The sequence below is a fragment of the Drosophila willistoni genome (assembly GCF_018902025.1).
Source record: "Drosophila willistoni isolate 14030-0811.24 chromosome XL unlocalized genomic scaffold, UCI_dwil_1.1 Seg141, whole genome shotgun sequence".
NCBI classification, from domain to species: domain Eukaryota; kingdom Metazoa; phylum Arthropoda; class Insecta; order Diptera; family Drosophilidae; genus Drosophila; species Drosophila willistoni.
The window spans coordinates 1,125,805-1,146,667 of NW_025814052.1; the positions used below are offsets into that span (position 1 = coordinate 1,125,805).

Consider the following 20,863-nt stretch of genomic DNA (forward strand, 5'->3'; position numbering starts at 1 on the left):
TGTTTTGTTGCTAGAATTTCGATAGGTATTCTATGGACTATCGAATTTTTGAGCCACTGTGGCAAAATAATACAGTGCTGCCATAGCCCGGGGAAAGCGCGATTTAGCTTCTGGCAACACTGGTGACACTGCAAGCAACGTTTATTGTGTATTAATTTTAGTTAAATTCGTTTTTAAGCCTATAGTTTAATTATTTAATTTATTACAATGGCCGAATTTTTGGACTCCGAAGCCGAAGAATCTGAGGTAAAGCCTTTTTAATGATTTTTTATTTGTTAGTGCAAATATTTTGCGTGGTGCATGCTGCTGCGCTTGTGTTTGTGTGGGTGCGTGCGTGTGAGCGTATGTGTGAATGCGTGGGTGTTGTGTGTTCGTATTGTATATTTTTCTTAATAATTTTTCATTAATGTTTGTTATTACTCTTTGCAGGAGGAAGAGGAATTGGATGTCCATGAGCGCAAAAAATTAAAAAAGCTAAAGGCCGTTTCGGATAGCAGCGAGGAAGAGGAAGGTGTGTGTTTTGTCGAAAAAGCAGCAGCAGCCGCCTTAATAACAAACAACATTGTGAAATATGTAATCCCCAAACCCTTTTCGTCCCGTTCCCGTTCCCTTTCATCAAGAAACGATTTGAGGCCGAAAAAAGCGCGAAACGCAACTGAATTGTTTATCAAAGAGCCGCATTTAATTGTCTACATGTTTTTGCTTGTTAGTTGTTTACACTGTTTGAGGTTATGTGTTTTTATCTTTGCTGCACGGCAAATTTTCACAAGACTAGAAAATGCATTTACAAAACAAAAAAAAAAACAAAATTATTATCCGACTTTATTTATTATAACTTATTTCTATATCTACTAGACTATGAAATGTGTAGTAGCAATGAAGAAAAGATCCATGTAAAAACATTTTAGTCAGCCTTGAGGTTCGACTTCCATGTAGTTTCTATTTAAGTATTTAAAATTGTTACAATTTATGATTTAAAAGTGTCATAATTCATTTGTCAGACGTTTAGATTTGTTTGCACTTGATAGATGCAAAACTCAAGAGAAAAGTAGCTAAAGGGAATCACATTTATTTGATCTGCCGATATCTAAACTAATCAGATACTTATATGACCAAATGCTGGTTGAACGTACTAATTTGTCAATAGGAACATGAAGCAAGAACAAGAATTTATGATTTAAAAGTGTCATAATTCATTTGTCAGACGTTTAGATTTGTTTGCACTTGATAGATGCAAAACTCAAGAGAAAAGTAGCTAAAGGGAATCACATTTATTTGATCTGCCGATATCTAAACTAATCAGATACTTATATGACCAAATGCTGGTTGAACGTACTAATTTGTCAATAGGAACATGAAGCATTTGTTTACTTTCGGCTACTTCAATGGTTTGCCGCCGAAATCAATATTAATAAACTCTTTCATTTTCATTTTGCAGACGATGATGAGCGTTTGCGCGAGGAGCTTAAAGATTTAATTGATGACAATCCCATTGAGGACGATGCCAGCGAAAATGACTCGGATACGGGAAGTGGCGGCGATGAAGGTGGGGGAGGTGGCAGCGGTAAAAAGCGTAAAAAACATGAAGACGATGATCTCGATGATCGGCTCGAAGACGATGACTATGATCTGATTGAGGAGAATTTAGGCGTAAAGGTTGAAAGACGTGTAAGTAGTATCATTGCTAATGAAGAATTTTGAAAATATTCCATTATCCTATGCACCTCTCTCCATACATGTAGAAACGTTTCAAACGTCTAAGACGGATTCATGATAACGAAAGCGACGGCGAAGAACAGCATGTGGATGAAGGATTGGCACGGGAACAAATTGCTGAACAGTTGTTTGATGAGAACGATGAGGCAAGTTCTAAAGATTTTAAAAAGGCATATCAAAAATACATCATGAATTGTTTTCCAATAGAGTGTCGAGCGACGCAGTGAGCGTAGTCCTCGTGAGGCTGATGCCTATGATGAGGAGGACTCTGAATCGGATGCAGATGATTTTATAGTAGATGACAACGGTCGCCCTATAGCAGAGAAGAAAAAGAAACGTCGTCCCATATTCACAGATGCGTAAGTAGAACTTACAAGGAAATAAAAGTTTGATTAATGCGAATTCAAATACAAAAATTTCTCTTCAAATATCTTACACAGTTCCCTTCAGGAAGGACAGGATATTTTTGGCGTTGACTTTGATTTTGATGATTTCTCCAAATATGAAGAGGATGAATATGAAGATGACTCGGAAGGCGATGAGTACGATGAGGATCTTATGGGTGCCGATGAAGTGCGAGCAGCGAAAAAGAAAAAGTCACTCAAAAAGAAAGTGTCGAAAAAGACGATTTTTGATATTTATGAACCTAGCGAATTGAAACGAGGTCATTTCACCGATCTGGATAATGAGATACGAAAGACAGATATACCTGAGCGTATGCAATTGCGACAAGTTCCCGTCACAGCTGTGCCAGATGGTTCGCACGAATTGGATGATGAGGCCAATTGGATATATCGCTTTGCCTTTTGCAAACAAACCGTATCCGAGCAGGAGAAAGCCGATAATCGTGAGAAAATGCGTAAACCGCCAACAGCAGTAAATAAAATAAAGCAAACACTCGAGTTTATCCGCAATCAACAGTTGGAAGTCCCATTTATAGCCTTCTATAGGAAGGAATATGTAAAGCCCGAGCTAAACATAGATGATCTGTGGAAGGTTTACTACTACGACGAACGCTGGTGCCAGCTGAACGAGCGCAAGCGCAAACTGAAGGCCTTGTTTGAGAAGATGCGGCAATTTCAGTTGGACACGTTGTGTGCGGATCCGGAGAAGCCACTACCCGATGATGTGCGTCTCATGCTGGACAGTGACTTTGAGCGTCTCAACGATGTGCAGTCGATGGAGGAGCTGAAGGATGTGCATATGTACTTTCTTCTTAACTATTCCCACGAGTTGCCCAAAATGCAAGCCGAACAACGACGTAAATTGCTGCAGGAACGTCGCGAAGCCAAGGCCCGGAAGCAAGCTGCGGCCGCAGCAGCTGCTGATGAAACCGGAGGCGACGCCAATGACAACAACAACGATGTCGAGCCGGTCGACCTCGATGAAACGGATGAAGCCGATCAGCTAAACATGGCCGATGAGCAACTGAAACAGGCACCAAATAGTAGCCCCTATGCGGTATTCCGCAAAGCTGGGATTTGTGGGTTTGCCAAGCACTTTGGTCTTACTCCCGAGCAGTTCGCCGAAAACCTACGAGACAATTATCAACGTAACGAGGTCACACAGGAGTCGTTGAGCCCCACGGAGATGGCCAAACAGTATCTGTCGCCGCGTTTCATGACTGTGGATGAGGTTTTGCATGCAGCCAAATATGTGGTGGCACGGCAATTGGCCCAAGAGCCATTGTTGCGTAAGACGCTTAGAGAAGTGTATTTCGATCGGGCCCGGCTCAATATTCGGCCCACCAAAAACGGAATGGTCCTAATTGATGAAAACTCACCGGTGTATTCGATGAAATACGTGGCCAAAAAACCAGTGGGCGATCTCTTTGGCGATCAGTTCATCAAGCTGCTAATGGCTGAGGAGGAGAAACTACTGGATATCCAATTCCTCGAGGAGTTCGAAGGAAATGCCAATGCCAATGGTCCACCTGGTGATTATGTGGAGGAGGCCAAGGCTTTGTACCATCTCGATCAGTTCTCAAAGCATGTTCTCGAGTGGAATACCCTGCGTGCCGAGTGCGTCCAGTTGGCATTGAAGAAGTGGGTCATACCCGATCTCATCAAAGAGTTGAGGGCAACACTCCACGAAGAGGCCCAACAGTTCGTACTGCGCTCCTGCACAGCCAAGTTGTACAAATGGCTCAAGGTGGCGCCCTACAAACCAGAATTCCCTCAGGACTACAGCTACGATGACTGGAGCACTCTACGTGGAATACGCACACTGGCTTTGGCCTACGATCCAGATCAATCCGTGGCTGCATTCTGCGCTGTCACCACTGTGGAGGGTGACATATCCGACTACCTCCGTTTGCCAAACATACTCAAGCGCAAGAACTCACACAGCTCCGAGGAGAAGGCCCAAAAACTGGCTGATTTACGGAAGCTAAGCGACTTCATTAAGATGAAGAAACCGCATATTGTGGTAATTGGGGCCGAGTCACGGGATGCCCAAATGATTCAGACAGACATAAAGGATATACTCAAAGAGCTTGAAACGTCCGAGCAATTTCCGCCCATTGAAGTGGAGATAGTTGACAACGAACTGGCCAAAATCTATGCCAATTCCAAGAAGGGGGAGTCGGACTTTAAGGAGTATCCAGCTCTGTTGAAGCAAGCTGTGTCCCTGGCCCGCAAAATGCAGGATCCTCTGGTGGAGTATTCCCAGTTGTGCGATGCCGACGACGAGATCCTTTGTCTACGCTATCATCCGCTGCAGGAACGAGTGCCCAAAGACCTCTTGCTGGAGCACCTCAGCCTAGAGTTCATCAATCGTACTAGCGAGGTGGGATTGGACATTAATATGATGGTACAGAATTCGCGAACAGTCAATCTATTGCAATATACCTGTGGTCTGGGTCCCCGCAAGGGACAGGCCTTGCTTAAGCTACTGAAGCAAAGCAACCAGCGCTTGGAAAACCGGACGCAATTGGTCACCGTTTGCCACTTGGGTCCCAAGGTGTTCATCAATTGCAGTGGTTTCATTAAGATTGACACTAGCTCACTGGGAGATTCAACGGAAGCCTATGTGGAGGTGTTGGATGGGTCACGTGTCCATCCGGAGACCTACGAATGGGCCCGTAAGATGGCCATCGATGCAATGGAGTATGACGATGAAGAGACCAATCCGGCTGGTGCTCTCGAGGAGATACTGGAGTCACCGGAACGTCTTAAAGATCTCGATTTAGATGCTTTCGCGGTTGAACTTGAGCGTCAGGGTTTCGGCAGCAAAAGCATTACCCTCTATGATATAAGGAATGAGCTCAGTTGCCTCTACAAGGATTACCGTTCACCGTACCAAAAACCCAGCTCTGAGGAGCTTTTTGATATGTTGACCAAGGAGACGCCTGATTCGTTCTATGTGGGTAAATGCGTCACAGCTATGGTAACTGGTTTCACTTATCGTCGGCCGCAGGGCGAGCAACTGGACAATGCCAATCCCGTAAGGATTGAAGCCAGCGATAGCTGGCAATGTCCATTCTGCCATAAAGATGACTTTCCAGAGCTATCCGAAGTGTGGAATCATTTCGATGCCAATGCTTGTCCAGGTCAGGCTTCGGGCGTGCGAGTTAGACTGGAGAATGGACTGCCCGGATTCATACACATTAAGAATCTATCGGATAAGCAGGTGCGAAATCCAGAGGAACGAGTTCGCGTCTCTCAAATGATTCATGTGCGCATTATTAAAATCGATATCGATCGGTTCTCCGTTGATTGCTCCTCCAAAACAGCTGATCTCAAAGACGTAAACAACGAATGGCGACCTCGGCGAGATGCCTTCTATGACTTTGTCACCGAGGAGTTAGACAATCGCAAGGTAACGGATGCCAAGGCAAAAGCATTGAAGCGTAAAACCTATGCCCGCCGCGTTATTGCCCATCCTAGTTTCTTTAACAAATCCTATGCCGAGGTTATCGCAATGCTTGCTGAGGCCGATCAGGGTGAAGTGGCGTTGCGTCCGAGTAGCAAGTCCAATGATCATTTAACTGCCACCTGGAAGGTGGCCGATGAAATCTTCCAACACATTGACGTGCGTGAAGAGGGCAAGGAGAATGATTACAGTTTGGGACGAAGTCTCTGGATTGGCACCGAGGAATTCGAGGATTTGGATGAAATTATTGCCCGCCACATCACTCCCATGGCCTTGGCGGCTCGTGAACTGCTGCAGTACAAATATTACAAGCCCAATTTGACACCCGCCAATGGGAATGAACGGGATTACATGGAACAGGTACTACGCGACGAGAAAGCCAAGGATCCGAAGAAGATTCATTACTTCTTCACTGCTTCCAAGAGTATGCCTGGTAAATTTCTGCTCGCCTATTTACCCAAGACAAAGGTGCGGCATGAATATGTCACCGTCATGCCGGAGGGTTACCGTTTTCGTGGCCAGATCTTTGATTCGGTGAACAGTTTGTTGCGTTGGTTCAAGGAGCATTGGTTGGATCCAACTGCTTCGCCGGCCACCAGTAATATAACGACACCCATGCATCATCAGCAACAGCAGCAGCATCATCATCATCATCATCAGCACCATCATCATTATGGTACAATGCGACCGCCCATGTCGGCTGGCTTGATGGCCTCTGGTGGCGGTGGATCAGCGGGCGGCGGCGGTTCTTATAGCAATTCAGGCAGCGTTTCTGGCGGCACACCTAGAAGTGGTATTAGTGTTGCTGCTGGCGGTGGCGGCGGCTCTAGTGCCTACTCCGTTTCGCATTCCATTGGTGGTAGTGGGAGCTATGGCTCCAATCAGAATAATTCGACCTCGACCGCTGGTCATTATGGCAGCTCATCGACACCCTCGTTCGGTGGAACTGCCCACATAAATACACCCTACACGCCAAGCGGCCAGACTCCATTCATGACGCCATATACACCACATGCCTCACAAACTCCGCGGTATGGCCATCATGTGCCGAGTCCTAGCTCTCAATCATCTAGCAGTCAAAGGCATCATTATGGAAGTGGCGGTGGCGGCGGCGGCGGCGGGGGTATTAGTAATGTCACGCCTCGCTACTATGATATGGGTGGACCGAATTCATACAATTCTGGTGCGGGAGGTGGTGGCGGTGGTCAGCATCAGCATCAGCACCAGCATCAACAACAACAACAACGTGCCAAAGAGAACCTCGACTGGCAGTTGGCAAATGATTCCTGGGCACGACGCAGCAAACCTCAATCACAGTCAATGCCCCAACAGCAGCAGCAACAATCCTCCTCTATGAACATGGGAATGGGTAGTATAACTGGACTTGGTGCTGGCGGTGCTGGTGGTGGCGGTGGCGGTGGCTATAATTCGACTCCTATTAATGAGTACAACACGAGTGGCAGCCGATCCGCTGCTGCTGCTGCCATCTCTTCCAAGTCATCTGTGCGTAGTACTCCGCGCACGAATACCTCGCCGCACTCCATGAATCTGGGCGATGCCACGCCCCTTTACGATGAGAACTAGTAAACAAAACTTTGTTCCTCATCCCGCTGATGCTCCTCCTCATCCTCCTCCAAAACTAATTGTAAGAAAATTCACCAGTAAAAATTTTCAACACAAAGAAAAAGTTACAATTTACCTACATATATTAAATATACAAAAAAAAAAAACATGAAAAAAAAAACAAATATAAAGTAAAGTCAAAAAAAAAAACAAACAAAAAAATCATTAAAGTAGAAACGAAAATACAAACTAAAGGAAAATGCTAAGAAAAATGATGAGAAAAGAAAAACAGAAACATTAATTTAAAATATGTTTAAACCAATTGATCAATGTCGAAGAAAATTGAGATAAATTTTGACGAAAGAAAAGACGAAATAAAATTTGATTTTTTTCTGATGAAAATGGTTTTCTTTCTTTTTTCTTTCATCGTGTTGAACTGTCAAACTCTTGATTAATAAAAAACAGTGTTGGGTTGCGATGAGCGAGTGAACAAAAAAGAGAGAACAAGTATTCGTCCAATTGGATTTTTTTTGCTCACTTGTTTATTTATTTATTTGTTCACCTGCTCTTTTTTTGTCACTTGTTTTTTTTTTGCACTAAACTAAAAATCATAAATTATTATTAATAATATTACAAACATTGATGTAATTATTGAAATAAAATTCAGAATGCTTATGCTAAGCAACTAAACAAGTGAGCAATGTGGTGAGAAAGCAGTGAAGTGAGCATGCTTATCCAACACTGGTCAAGGGTTTTTAGCATTTGGGGTATTTGCACCTGCGATTGATATGTGACAGCTTTTACTGAGCATGTGTGACCGTATTAAGAACGAAATATGGGGAAAAGGAACGAAAAATGGCAAGGAAAGGAAACGGAAAAGGAAAAGAAAATGGCCCTCAGAAGAAATTTCGCTTGTCATTCTACCGTTTGGCTTTTAATGAGAAGTTTGTAAACATTTTATTTCTCTTAATTTTGAAACTATGGAAAACGAAATACATCGCAAAAATTCAAGTAATTTTTCAGAACGAAGGATTTTTATGAAATAGATAAATAACTTTTGGATATTCTTCCAGTCAAAAACGAGAAAGTAATGACAGTGAATGAAAATACTGTCCCTGAGTATAATAAGCGTAAAAAGCTTAACTCCAAGGATCTTGACTGCACTGGACTGGAGGAGGACGACTACGAATTATTAGAAGAGAATTTGGGTGTTAAGGTCAACAGACATGTAAGTAGTCCTTGTGTCAAGCTAAATTTCCATAAACATTATCCCTTCGTGTATCTTTTAAAGAAACGGTACAAACGATTGCGAGACAACAACGGGTCCGAAAGCGACGAGGAAGACGGGGTCGATCAAGGCGTGGCGCGAGAAAAAATTGCGCAAGAAATATTTTTTGATAATATGGACGATGAGGTTGTGTGATGTACTCCAAAGGAAAATAACTCGAGGCTTATTCGACATATTTTTGCATCTCTCTTTTCCCAGAGCCATGAGCGTCATAACGAGCGTAATTCTCAAAAAATTCGAAACGATGATGATGAGGATTCGGATTCAACTACATATGACTTTGTAGTGGATGATCATGAGCGTCCCATAACGGAGAAGATATCTCGTCCAATGCATATAGATCCGTAAGTAAATCTGAAATTGGTGTACAATTAAATCCTTGAAGGAGAAAAAATCATTAAAAATAAATTATATATTTACAAACTTACTATGCAAAATTATGTCATTCACACAGTTGTCTTCAAGACGTCCTGGATATACTCACGATTGATTGTGATTTCGATGATGTAGAGAATGAAGATGAGGAAAAATCCAAATATTCCAGAAAGAAGGTGTCCATTCTTGATGTTTTGGAGCCTAGTGAATTGAGACGTGAATATTTAACCGATCTGGATAATAAGATACGAAAGACAGATACACCTGAGCGTATGCAATTGCGACAAGTTCCCGTCACAGCTGTGCCAGATGGTTCGCACGAATTGGATGATGAGGCCAATTGGATATATCGCTTTGCCTTTTGCAAACAAACCGTATCCGAGCAGGAGAAAGCCGATAATCGTGAGAAAATGCGTAAACCGCCAACAGCAGTAAATAAAATAAAGCAAACACTCGAGTTTATCCGCAATCAACAGTTGGAAGTCCCATTTATAGCCTTCTATAGGAAGGAATATGTAAAGCCCGAGCTAAACATAGATGATCTGTGGAAGGTTTACTACTACGACGAACGCTGGTGCCAGCTGAACGAGCGCAAGCGCAAACTGAAGGCCTTGTTTGAGAAGATGCGGCAATTTCAGTTGGACACGTTGTGTGCGGATCCGGAGAAGCCACTACCCGATGATGTGCGTCTCATGCTGGACAGTGACTTTGAGCGTCTCAACGATGTGCAGTCGATGGAGGAGCTGAAGGATGTGCATATGTACTTTCTTCTCAACTATTCCCACGAGTTGCCCAAAATGCAAGCCGAACAACGACGTAAATTGCTGCAGGAACGTCGCGAAGCCAAGGCCCGGAAGCAAGCTGCGGCCGCAGCAGCTGCTGATGAAACCGGAGGCGACGCCAATGACAACAACAACGATGTCGAGCCGGTCGACCTCGATGAAACGGATGAAGCCGATCAGTTAAACATGGCCGATGAGCAACTGAAACAGGCACCAAATAGTAGCCCCTATGCGGTATTCCGCAAAGCTGGGATTTGTGGGTTTGCCAAGCACTTTGGTCTTACTCCCGAGCAGTTCGCCGAAAACCTACGAGACAATTATCAACGTAACGAGGTGACACAGGAGTCGTTAAGCCCCACGGAGATGGCCAAACAGTATCTGTCGCCGCGTTTCATGACTGTGGATGAGGTTTTGCATGCAGCCAAATATGTGGTGGCACGGCAATTGGCCCAAGAGCCATTGTTGCGTAAGACGCTTAGAGAAGTGTATTTCGATCGGGCACGGCTCAATATTCGGCCCACCAAAAACGGAATGGTCCTAATTGATGAAAACTCACCGGTGTATTCGATGAAATACGTGGCCAAAAAACCAGTGGGCGATCTCTTTGGCGATCAGTTCATCAAGCTGCTAATGGCTGAGGAGGAGAAACTACTGGATATCCAATTCCTCGAGGAGTTCGAAGGAAATGCCAATGCCAATGGTCCACCTGGTGATTATGTGGAGGAGGCCAAGGCTTTGTACCATCTCGATCAGTTCTCAAAGCATGTTCTCGAGTGGAATACCCTGCGTGCCGAGTGCGTCCAGTTGGCATTGAAGAAGTGGGTCATACCCGATCTCATCAAAGAGTTGAGGGCAACACTCCACGAAGAGGCCCAACAGTTCGTACTGCGCTCCTGCACAGCCAAGTTGTACAAATGGCTCAAGGTGGCGCCCTACAAACCAGAATTCCCTCAGGACTACAGCTACGATGACTGGAGCACTCTACGTGGAATACGCACACTGGCTTTGGCCTACGATCCAGATCAATCCGTGGCTGCATTCTGCGCTGTCACCACTGTGGAGGGTGACATATCCGACTACCTCCGTTTGCCAAACATACTCAAGCGCAAGAACTCACACAGCTCCGAGGAGAAGGCCCAAAAACTGGCTGATTTACGGAAGCTAAGCGACTTCATTAAGATGAAGAAACCGCATATTGTGGTAATTGGGGCCGAGTCACGGGATGCCCAAATGATTCAGACAGACATAAAGGATATACTCAAAGAGCTTGAAACGTCCGAGCAATTTCCGCCCATTGAAGTGGAGATAGTTGACAACGAACTGGCTAAAATCTATGCCAATTCCAAGAAGGGGGAGTCGGACTTCAAGGAGTATCCAGCTCTGTTGAAGCAAGCTGTGTCCCTGGCCCGCAAAATGCAGGATCCTCTGGTGGAGTATTCCCAGTTGTGCGATGCCGACGACGAGATCCTTTGTCTACGCTATCATCCGCTGCAGGAACGAGTGCCCAAAGACCTCTTGCTGGAGCACCTCAGCCTAGAGTTCATCAATCGTACTAGCGAGGTGGGATTGGACATTAATATGATGGTACAGAATTCGCGAACAGTCAATCTATTGCAATATACCTGTGGTCTGGGTCCCCGCAAGGGACAGGCCTTGCTTAAGCTACTGAAGCAAAGCAACCAGCGCCTGGAAAACCGGACGCAATTGGTCACCGTTTGCCACTTGGGTCCCAAGGTGTTCATCAATTGCAGTGGTTTCATTAAGATTGACACTAGCTCACTGAGAGATTCAACGGAAACCTATGTGGAGGTGTTGGATGGGTCACGTGTCCATCCGGAGACCTACGAATGGGCCCATAAGATGGCCATCGATGCAATGGAGTATGACGACGAAAAGACCAACCCGGCTGGAGCTCTCGAGGAGATACTGGAGTCACCGGAACGTCTTAAAGATCTCGATTTAGATGCTTTCGCGGTTGAACTTGAGCGTCAGGGTTTCGGCAGCAAAAGCATTACCCTCTATGACGTAAGGAATGAGCTCAGTTGCCTCTACAAGGATTACCGTTCACCGTACCATAAGCCCAGCTCTAAGGAGCTTTTTGATATGTTGACCAAGGAGACACCTGATTCGTTCTATGTGGGTAAATTCGTCACAGCTATGGTAACTGGTTTTACTTATAATCGGCCGCAGGACGAGCAACTGGATAATGCCAATCACGCAAGGAAAAGACAGCCAGACCCATTTCGCCACAATAACAGTGACAATATTTATCGGGGACAGATTTACGGTGTGATGCTCAGACTAGATAATGGATTGCCAGGATTCATACACGTTAGGAATTTGTCGGATAAACCAGTACCTAATCCAGAAGAACTATTGCACATCTCTCAATCGATTTATGTCCGTGTCATTCATGTGGATATCGATCGCATATCCGTTAGTTGCTCCTTCAAGACAACTGATGTCAACGATGTGAAAAATAAGTGGCGACCTAAACGAGATGCCTTCTATGACTATTTCTCAGAACAGTCGGATAGCCGTAAATTGCCGGCGACCAAGAAGATCGAGACGAAAACGGCTTTCACACATCGCGCTATAGCCCATCCTAGTTTCTTCAACAAATCCTATGTCGAAGTCATGGCTATGCTGGCTAGAGCCGAGCAGGGTGCCGTTGTATTGCGTCCGAGTAGCAAGTTCAATGATCATTTATCTGCCACCTGGAAGGTGACCGAGGAAATCTTCCAACACATTGGCGTGCGTGAAGAGGGCAAGGAGAATGATTACAGTTTGGGACGAAGTCTCTGGATTGGCACCGAGGAATTCGAGGATTTGGATGAAATTATTGCCCGCCACATCACTCCCATGGCCTTGGCGGCTCGTGAACTGCTGCGGTACAAATATTACAAGCCCAATTTGACACCCGCCAATGGGAATGAACGGGATTACATGGAACAGGTACTACGCGACGAGAAAGCCAAGGATCCGAAGAAGATTCATTACTTCTTCACTGCTTCCAAGAGTATGCCTGGTAAATTTCTGCTCGCCTATTTACCCAAGACAAACGTGCTGCATGAATATGTCACCGTCATGCCGGAGGGTTATCGTTTTCGTGGCCAGATCTTTGAATCGGTTGAGAGTTTGTTGTGTTGGTTTAAGATGCATTCGACGGGTTCAACTGCTTTGCCGGGCACTAGTAGTTTAAGTACTAGACCCCGGATGATGCATCCGCCTCCGCCCATGTCAGTAGCTTCTGGTCGCGATAGATTAATTGGCAGTAGTGCTTATAGTGTTACGAGTAGCATGTTCAGTGGCGGACAAAGAAGTGCTGTGAGTGTTGCTCCTTCAAGCAGTGTGGGCAGAGGTGGCAGCTACTCAAGTGCGTACTCCAATTCGCAAGCCATAAGTAATACTTATGGCTTCATTCTAAATAGTCCTTCATCATCGACCACCAGTCATTATGGTAGATCAAGCACAGCCTCCTTGACGGGTGGCTCCTCTCATATGAGTATGCCTTACACACTCGGCAATGATCCATTGTTGTTCTACGGTACCAGCGGAACGAATGGCTTCAGCACTGGTGGACAAATGGGACATCGAAGGGCAAATTAGTCTGGTCGTAGCCATCGACAGCGTTAAGAGCATGAACAACAACAACATTCTCCAAAGTTCCCAAGGTCATTTAGGTCCATTTAGTGGTCCAGCCATTTCGCCCACACATAAATAGCACTCCACTTTGCATGGATATGAGTTGTGCCACGCCCCTTTTGGATGAGAAGTAATATACACACACATACACACACTATACACACTTCTGGAGTATATTAGAGATTGCTGACTGATCAACTAAAAACCGCCGACATAGTCTAGCAGGATTAGTTACTAATTATATAAATTGTGATTTGAAATCGTTATTTCTATATACCCAAATAATCCAATAAACATAATATACACACATACATAACAAAAGCTATGAAATATAGCTATATACATATTCTTGATCAGCATGAGAAGCTGATCCGTCTGTCCGTTTGTGCGTATGCGTTTTACTCATCCATCTTAAGAGCTATCGAGCTTTTTCTGTGCTTTTAATTATCTGGAGCAGATCAAGTATGAAATTTATCAGGATCGGACCACTATATCATATAGCTCTAGAAGAAACATTTTCACTAAAATTGGAGTATCGCTATGAAATTTACATATGTGATGGTATTGAATATAAAACCCAAAATCTGAATGTGATCGGATAAATATAACACAAGTTACAGTCAATATAATAATCGGCTCTGCTTCCAGCTCTGCCGGCAGCGCTGCTTGCTGTCTACTACGTCTTTCGTCATCAACAGAGTACATACATGCATACACACACAGACGCAACGCTACACAAACTGTATGCGTATGTGTATGCGTGCGTTGCTTTGGGAATGAGGGAAGAAGAAGAACAAATTGTAGCATAAAGAGTAAAATTGTTTTGTTTTTATATTGATAAATTGAGTTGAGTAAATTGAATATGGATCAATATTATAATATCTAACTTTGATAGTTTTTAATCAAGGATTTTAGGTAACTTTTTTGTTACAAATGTTGAGTCCTTTCAGATTTACTATGGAATTAATTGGGAAACTCCGAACGATTTAAGCCTCCGATTTTAATGCCTGTCTCACTGTCCCAGCTTTTAGGGTTGCCTAGAACCCAAATGAAATAAAACAAAAAAATCAAGATGGCTTTGTGATACCTTTTAGGACATTCAATATACATGACAAATTTTGTTAGTTAACAATATTAATTCATTTGCCTTTCGTTGCCCAATATTATATATCAAAATTTTCCTATAGTATTTTAGTTTATTATTTAGTTGGATATCGAATATTCCCGCATTATGTATTTTGGTGGTGATACCAATTTGCAGAGGCTTCTCAGAGAATATGGTCTCGGTAAGTAAAAAATGTGGTTGGAGATTTTCCAAAAAGAAAAGGTGCGAAAATTAATGAAAAATTCAAATTAGATCATTTGGATTTTCGAAGCGAAAGCGAGGAACTAAATTGTTCAGTGCCGGCAATCTTAGAGTTTCCCAATATAATGCGAAAGAAAAGCATTTTATCGACAGTTATTTGCTTTGCTCTTAGTATGTATCTGTTTGTATTTCTTGCCATTGTTTGTGATGATTACCTAGTACCAACTATGGAGAGATTATGTTACAGTAAGTTCAGTCCATTTCTATAGCATTTCGTGTCAACGTGGACGTTTAGGGTTTTTTTTTTTTTCCCAAAAATTAGGTCTCCGATTGACATATGATGTGGCTGGGGCCACTTTCCTGGCTGCTGCCACCTCGGCACCCGAACTATTTGTTGCCTTTGTGGGCACATTTGTCACCGAAGGCGATATCGGTGTGGGCACAATTGTTGGCTCATCGGTTTTCAATGTCTTGGGCATTGCTGCCGTTTGTGGAATTTTCACTGGAGTGGTATGGACATTTTGAAATTGGTTTTAAATTCAGCATTAGTAGCGTTTATTCAATTGCAAATTGCAGACGGCTCAATTAGACTGGTGGCCAATAACCCGGGATACCGTCTGGTATGTATTATCCGTAATAGTCTTAACCGGTGTGCTATGGGACTCGTCAGTAAATTGGTATGAATCCGCAATTCTGTTAATATTATATGTCTTCTATTTGGTGTCGCTGCTGTTTGATCGGAAACTTCAATCCTGTTGTCGCAGTGAGTAACAATCACCACGAGAGAGAGAGAGAGAGAGAGACGTTAACACAATTTTGAATTTTAGCACTCGAAGAGGAACAAGATATGATGGATGAAGATCCAATGACACGCGAAGAAGAGCCACTTTTGACATTTCGCGATCATGTTTGCAAGAAGCCCGATCCGGAGGACAGTTGGATAAAGAAGGTATGGTGGGCAATCCAATACCCAGCCATATTCATACTGGCCTGCACCACGCCCAGTGTGCGTACAATATACTTTCTTAGCATGCTGGTGGCCGTGGTGTGGATCAGTGTGATATCGTATCTGGTTTCTTGGTTTCTCACCATTGTGGGCTATAACATTGGCATTCCCGATTCCATCATGGGTCTCACAGTTCTTGCCGCTGGCACCAGTGTGCCAGAAGTTGTGTCATCGTACATAGTTACCAGAAAGGGTAAAATATTTATATACATATTCACTTTATGTGTCTCTCTGACTTAACATTTTGTTTTTATTTTAGGCTATGGTTCGATGGCCATTTGTAATGCGATTGGCTCCAATACCTTTGATATCTTTATCTGTCTGGGTCTCCCATGGCTACTTAAATGCTTGATCACTGGATCCGCTGTTCTTATCAATTCAAAGAGTTTAACCATAACCACATCATTGCTCATGATATCAATGTTTCTACTCTATATAACATTTGCAGCAACGAAATTTGTTTTAGGCAAAGTCGTTGGATGGATCTCACTTATCACCTATGCCGTATTCTTGATTGTTGCCTGTACCATAGAGATGATGGACAATACAAAGGAAGTGTGCGACATTGAAGGAGAATATTCCTACTTAAACAAAGCAGCAGCTTAAAAAAAAGAAACCAAAAAAAAAAAAAAACAGCAAAACCAAGCATATGCCATTATCCGCCAAATTTCTAAATGATTAGTTTTTTGGTTACATTGTGTTTTAAAATAATTTCAAATACCTGTCGATGATCAACTCAAAATGAAGTGAATTTAAAGCAATACATTTGGATTAGAGACAATTTAAGAGAAGTAACACTATAATATTTATGAAATGTCAACCGTTTTGGGATCATTACTGTCTGTTGGAATTCTACAGAAGCATTCTAAGAAGAAAGGTGTAAAATTCAGACTTATGTATTTCAAATATATTAAGATCAAAATTAATTTGTTTTATTTCATTTATGGGATCACACAATTAGCACATCGTGGTCACCAAACTGGCAGTCGCCACTGCCCCACAAAGTATGCAATGGTGGGTCACGTAACTAATACGTAGGGGTCACCAAAATTTGTAAGTGCTTTATGTCCTTAGATCACTTGAGTGAGCATCCCGTTTCCGCTAATAAATAAAGGAAATCTAATAAAGAAAGCGATTTTCCGATCAACACGTCGGGTGACCCCGAAAGTGTTTAATTTGCTTATTTTTCGAACATTGACTTACATGTAGCTTCTATTCGTCGTCAAATCATGCCACTAACTCCCCAAAATATGCAATAGAGATTGATTTTGCTTGTTAATATTACAATCAGTTTGAATTTTGTTAAAAACCTTATTTTTGTTTTTTTTCTTTTCTTTTTTTTTTTGGCAATCTAAAGATTGATGGAAAGAGATATAGGCGACCACCCGAGTATTTATTGTTCACCATCAATGACGTCAATTAGAAACGTTATGACATCAAGTCATGCCAGAGAGATACCTCTTGAATTGTCATTGTCATTGGTAATTCACATTTCTATTAAGTTCTAATTTATATTATTGATAAGCATAAACAATTTATATATATATATATATTTTTTTTTTTAATTTCTTAACAGACATCGATTAAATGTTTCAGCATGGGACTCCCAATCGAAATATGTATAAAGAACAAAACCTTTCAATTCCAACCAATTCGATGGAATAAAAGCTAATCAGCCATATTCATCCATTAGCCAAGATTTTTTAGGTACTCAACTAAGAAAGTATTTCCGAATTTGGTAATGATTAGATTTAAACCTAATGATGATGGAGTGTTAGTATGTGTGTGCATGTGTGTGTGTGTTAGCAATATTTATTATCAGGTAAACGTGCGATTATATTATATATGTTAGGTTTGGTACATATGTACATATGTATGTATATATGATCCATACTCGTTTTGTGTGGGTGCTCCTTGTCGCCAAAGTCGCCACTGGATTCAAGTGTTTGGGGTCCTTATCTAGATCGAACTCTCACTTACGGTGTCCAGTTTCAATTGTTTTGCCTGATAATCGTGTCCACTTGAAAATCGCTGTTGTTATTGCTTTTTTTTTTGGAAGAAAAGAACTTATTCGAATGACATCATCCCATATATATACATATATATATATATATATTATTTTTTTTTTTATTTTCTTTAACTAGTTAATTTATGAACGAAAATTCAAATTTAATTGTAAAATTAATTTTATTATGCCTAATCAAATTGTAGGGGCATATATATAGATTAGCATGATCGTATTACTATCAAGCATTAGGGTAATGCTCAATGCTAAAACTACTTGGGAATTACAAGCGGATAGAAATGTTCCTCAGAGATTATTCTCAGCCGTCTTGGTAACCTTAAGAAAGACTATCCTTATCTATATCTTAAGATATTTTCCTATTAGGTAATTCATTAGGTTCACATTAGGTAATACAAAATCGATCGAGAAAATAAAGCGACATATATTAGGATAGACCTGAGATTTGCTTATCATGCTCTACTTTTTTGTTTAGAAATATTTGTATTATTTTCATGTTTATGTCAACGAGTCACGAGTTTCCATATGTGATAACATTCAAACAAGGACACAGAAGATCCTGTTCAAAATGTTGAGTTAACCTAACCTAGTGCCACATACATAAGTTATGTCGTATTCGGATAGATAATTGTTGAAATTTTAGGGGACACTACTTGATAGTGGGAGGGGGGGCAAGGGCGAGACTCAAAGTTCCAGTTAAGTCCCAGCAGTCAAAATGTCTATCAGCCTTATAATGTCACCTATACACAATGTGCAGCTTATCAATGCCATAGATATTGATGTATTTATATATTGATATATGTATATACTATATACATACATACATACATACAAAGGTATGTATGTATATATATGTACATACATACTTTTTATATGTGGCTAATGACTACGCCATTATTTAGTTCATGACGTATTTAACAGCTGCTTAGGCCCAAGCGTCATATGAAGAAATTCAAGAGCTTTATGAAATCAAAATTGAAAGTTGAAAAGATTTAAAGCCCTAAAACAAAAAAATATATACATATATACCTATACATACATATGTACGTATTTATAAGGAATGCAACCGGAAAAGTGAACTTTTAATCATGTTCATACTTTTTAACAATGTTTTATACAAGTATTATTCAATAATATCTGATTTGTTAAATGTAGTAACGAAACGAAATTGTTTTTGTGTTTTTAATAACATTTGAAATTTGGTTTCTTATGAAGTCATTTTTATCTTAAACTTTTAAATATATATATATTATAGCCGAAGGCCCAAGCAGCTAGCGCTTAGTAACTAAGTTCCGACTAATTTGTAATTAGTCCCAACTCTAAGATAAATAAATAAATAAAATATATATATTATGGTTTTTGGCTGTATAATCGTATAATATAAGTTAAAACTTCCTAATTCATAATGTATGTAACAAACTTCTAACCAAATGAATTATACCCTTCATGCAGTAAGCTATTTTTGGCTATTTATGAATGGAAAATTTTCTATGAATGGCAGCACATAGAATTTGGAGAGTGGTGGGGATGGGGTGGGGGTGTGGGTGGGGGTGGTTGATCGGTTGAAAGCAAGTTAAATTCTAGAAACCTAATACACAATTTTGATATTATCTATCAATCATCACAAATAAACAATTACTACTACTAATTTAGTAAAATTTAAATGTAACGTATGTAAAATATTGTAATTTAATGATACAAATTACTTACGAGTTTTGTTTATTTACTGCTTAATAACAAGAACAACAATAGGCTATAGAGAGGAAGAAAGAGCGAGAGAGAGAGAGAGAGACAGATATAGAAAGCGTGTGTAAGGGATGGGGGACAAGTTAATTGATTTTACGAGATCAACTTCAATTTAAATGGATCTACAAAATCGGGGAATCTTTTCGATGTAATAAACTTATCCAATCTGTTACAATTTCAGAATTAAATACACGAATAGCTAAATGCACACACACACACACACACGCACACACATACATAAACACTAGCTGGTAGTAGGTTGGTTAGTTAGTAACTCTACCGGCAATAGATTGATAAAATGTTTTGTTGGGGGGGGGGGGGGAATTGTTATTTTCCCTTCTTATCAGAACGCCAACTGTTCTGTCTGTATATTAATGACATAGACACACACACACACACACACACACAGAGTCAAACACACACGTGTGCATTTTTGTTTTAGGGGTAGAGGAAAGTAACTTAAAATCAACATAAGTCAGAGCAGACCTAACTACTTCTCCTTACCCTCACCTTTCTAACTCTTTGCATAATACAGAGATAGACTAAATTAATACCTGTTAAATCTATTGGGAAATCATCATCATCTGGAATAACCTATAGTTATTTGGCCAATTCATGTCATTATGACGTGAATACCAAAATAAATTCTCCTCGCTCATTAGTCGTTTAAAAATCATTAGAGATTTCAAACAAAAATCTTATAGTTAGTGATCAGTCCAGTTAGTTGAAATGTGAATCCCATTTAAACATGACATAAACAAAAAAGGCAAGGCCACATACCAAGAATCGGTCTATAAAAAGGAACAATTCAGATGAAGGCCAAAAAGGGGTTTTGAGAAATCCCAGAGTATCGTTATTTATAAGCAAACCATCTTTTATATGAAGCTTTCTATTAGATTTACTTTATCTATACCGATTAAAGTTAATTTAAACATTTTTCGAGCTATTTCTTTGCATAACCATATAAATTTGATACAGTTCCCTTTTCTTTTCACAGGATATTATAATCTTATCTAATATATACATACAATTGATTGTAAGCAAAGACTTAAGTCTTTGATTGATTTATTAACAAAACAAATTTTTTAACAGTTGTTAATTAAAGGCAACTAAATATTATGCAAACCACATTTAAAAAGGCTTTTAAACAAGGTTTCGCAATAAGTTACAAACACAAAATATATATATATATATACATATATATATATGTATCAATGAACTAAAAATAAACTTAAAAAAATGGATGTCGAAATACTTTAAATAGAATTTGAATATTGAGACTTTCCTGTAGCTTAGATAATATAAGCTAAAATTGAATAAGTTAGTGTATTGCCATCTCGTTCACTCTTACAGGCAGTTACGGTCATTTACGGTCTATTTTGATTCTAGTGATGAAAAACGTTTGTATGCATAATTGCGGCTTTTATTTAATTTGTTTTTCAAATTTTAGGGTCACTAAATATTAATAAGAAATAAAAGTGTTTTTAAAAAAAAACGGTTAACAAAACCCGGAAATGGGTAAAACAAAATCAATTGACAT

General features: G+C 40.9%; 4 protein-coding genes across 4 annotated transcripts; all 4 read left to right on the forward strand.

Moving 5' to 3' along the window:
* The first annotated feature begins 96 nt into the window (after window positions 1-96).
* On the forward strand, window positions 97-7,232 carry LOC26529510 (transcription elongation factor SPT6). The gene is made up of 6 exons (XM_015177257.3): window positions 97-246; window positions 430-511; window positions 1,439-1,668; window positions 1,743-1,862; window positions 1,924-2,075; window positions 2,157-7,232. The coding sequence occupies exons 1-6, from the start codon at window positions 208-210 to the stop codon at window positions 7,171-7,173; spliced, it is 5,640 nt and encodes a 1,879-aa protein (XP_015032743.3). The 5' UTR covers window positions 97-207; the 3' UTR covers window positions 7,174-7,232.
* A 1,010-nt stretch (window positions 7,233-8,242) lies between these two features.
* LOC26529140 (transcription elongation factor SPT6-like) lies at window positions 8,243-8,788 on the forward strand. The gene is made up of 3 exons (XM_047011137.1): window positions 8,243-8,380; window positions 8,444-8,569; window positions 8,639-8,788. The coding sequence occupies exons 1-3, from the start codon at window positions 8,243-8,245 to the stop codon at window positions 8,786-8,788; spliced, it is 414 nt and encodes a 137-aa protein (XP_046867093.1).
* Window positions 8,789-9,055: 267 nt separating this feature from the next.
* On the forward strand, window positions 9,056-13,553 carry LOC111518350 (transcription elongation factor SPT6-like). Its single transcript, XM_023179327.2, has one exon. The coding sequence runs from the start codon at window positions 9,088-9,090 to the stop codon at window positions 13,204-13,206; it is 4,119 nt and encodes a 1,372-aa protein (XP_023035095.2). The 5' UTR covers window positions 9,056-9,087; the 3' UTR covers window positions 13,207-13,553.
* Window positions 13,554-14,331: 778 nt separating this feature from the next.
* On the forward strand, window positions 14,332-16,480 carry LOC26529471 (sodium/potassium/calcium exchanger 4). The gene is made up of 6 exons (XM_015177253.3): window positions 14,332-14,528; window positions 14,600-14,794; window positions 14,871-15,058; window positions 15,125-15,311; window positions 15,376-15,747; window positions 15,814-16,480. The coding sequence occupies exons 1-6, from the start codon at window positions 14,474-14,476 to the stop codon at window positions 16,158-16,160; spliced, it is 1,344 nt and encodes a 447-aa protein (XP_015032739.1). The 5' UTR covers window positions 14,332-14,473; the 3' UTR covers window positions 16,161-16,480.
* The last annotated feature ends 4,383 nt before the right edge of the window (window positions 16,481-20,863 follow it).

Excerpts from the sequence above, each read along its gene's own strand:
- LOC111518350 (XM_023179327.2), top strand. The coding sequence starts at position 9,088 with ATGCAATTGCGACAAGTTCCCGTCACAGCTGTGCCAGATGGTTCGCAC.
- LOC26529471 (XM_015177253.3), top strand. The coding sequence starts at position 14,474 with ATGTATTTTGGTGGTGATACCAATTTGCAGAGGCTTCTCAGAGAATAT. Across the intron at positions 14,795-14,870 it reads TATGGAGAGATTATGTTACA|GTCTCCGATTGACATATGAT; the intron begins GTAAGTTCAGTC and ends CCCAAAAATTAG. Across the intron at positions 15,312-15,375 it reads ACTTCAATCCTGTTGTCGCA|CACTCGAAGAGGAACAAGAT; the intron begins GTGAGTAACAAT and ends TTTGAATTTTAG.
- LOC26529140 (XM_047011137.1), top strand. The coding sequence starts at position 8,243 with ATGACAGTGAATGAAAATACTGTCCCTGAGTATAATAAGCGTAAAAAG. Across the intron at positions 8,381-8,443 it reads GTGTTAAGGTCAACAGACAT|AAACGGTACAAACGATTGCG; the intron begins GTAAGTAGTCCT and ends TATCTTTTAAAG. Across the intron at positions 8,570-8,638 it reads ATAATATGGACGATGAGGTT|AGCCATGAGCGTCATAACGA; the intron begins GTGTGATGTACT and ends CTCTTTTCCCAG.
- LOC26529510 (XM_015177257.3), top strand. The coding sequence starts at position 208 with ATGGCCGAATTTTTGGACTCCGAAGCCGAAGAATCTGAG. Across the intron at positions 512-1,438 it reads TAGCAGCGAGGAAGAGGAAG|ACGATGATGAGCGTTTGCGC; the intron begins GTGTGTGTTTTG and ends TTCATTTTGCAG. Across the intron at positions 1,863-1,923 it reads TGTTTGATGAGAACGATGAG|AGTGTCGAGCGACGCAGTGA; the intron begins GCAAGTTCTAAA and ends GTTTTCCAATAG.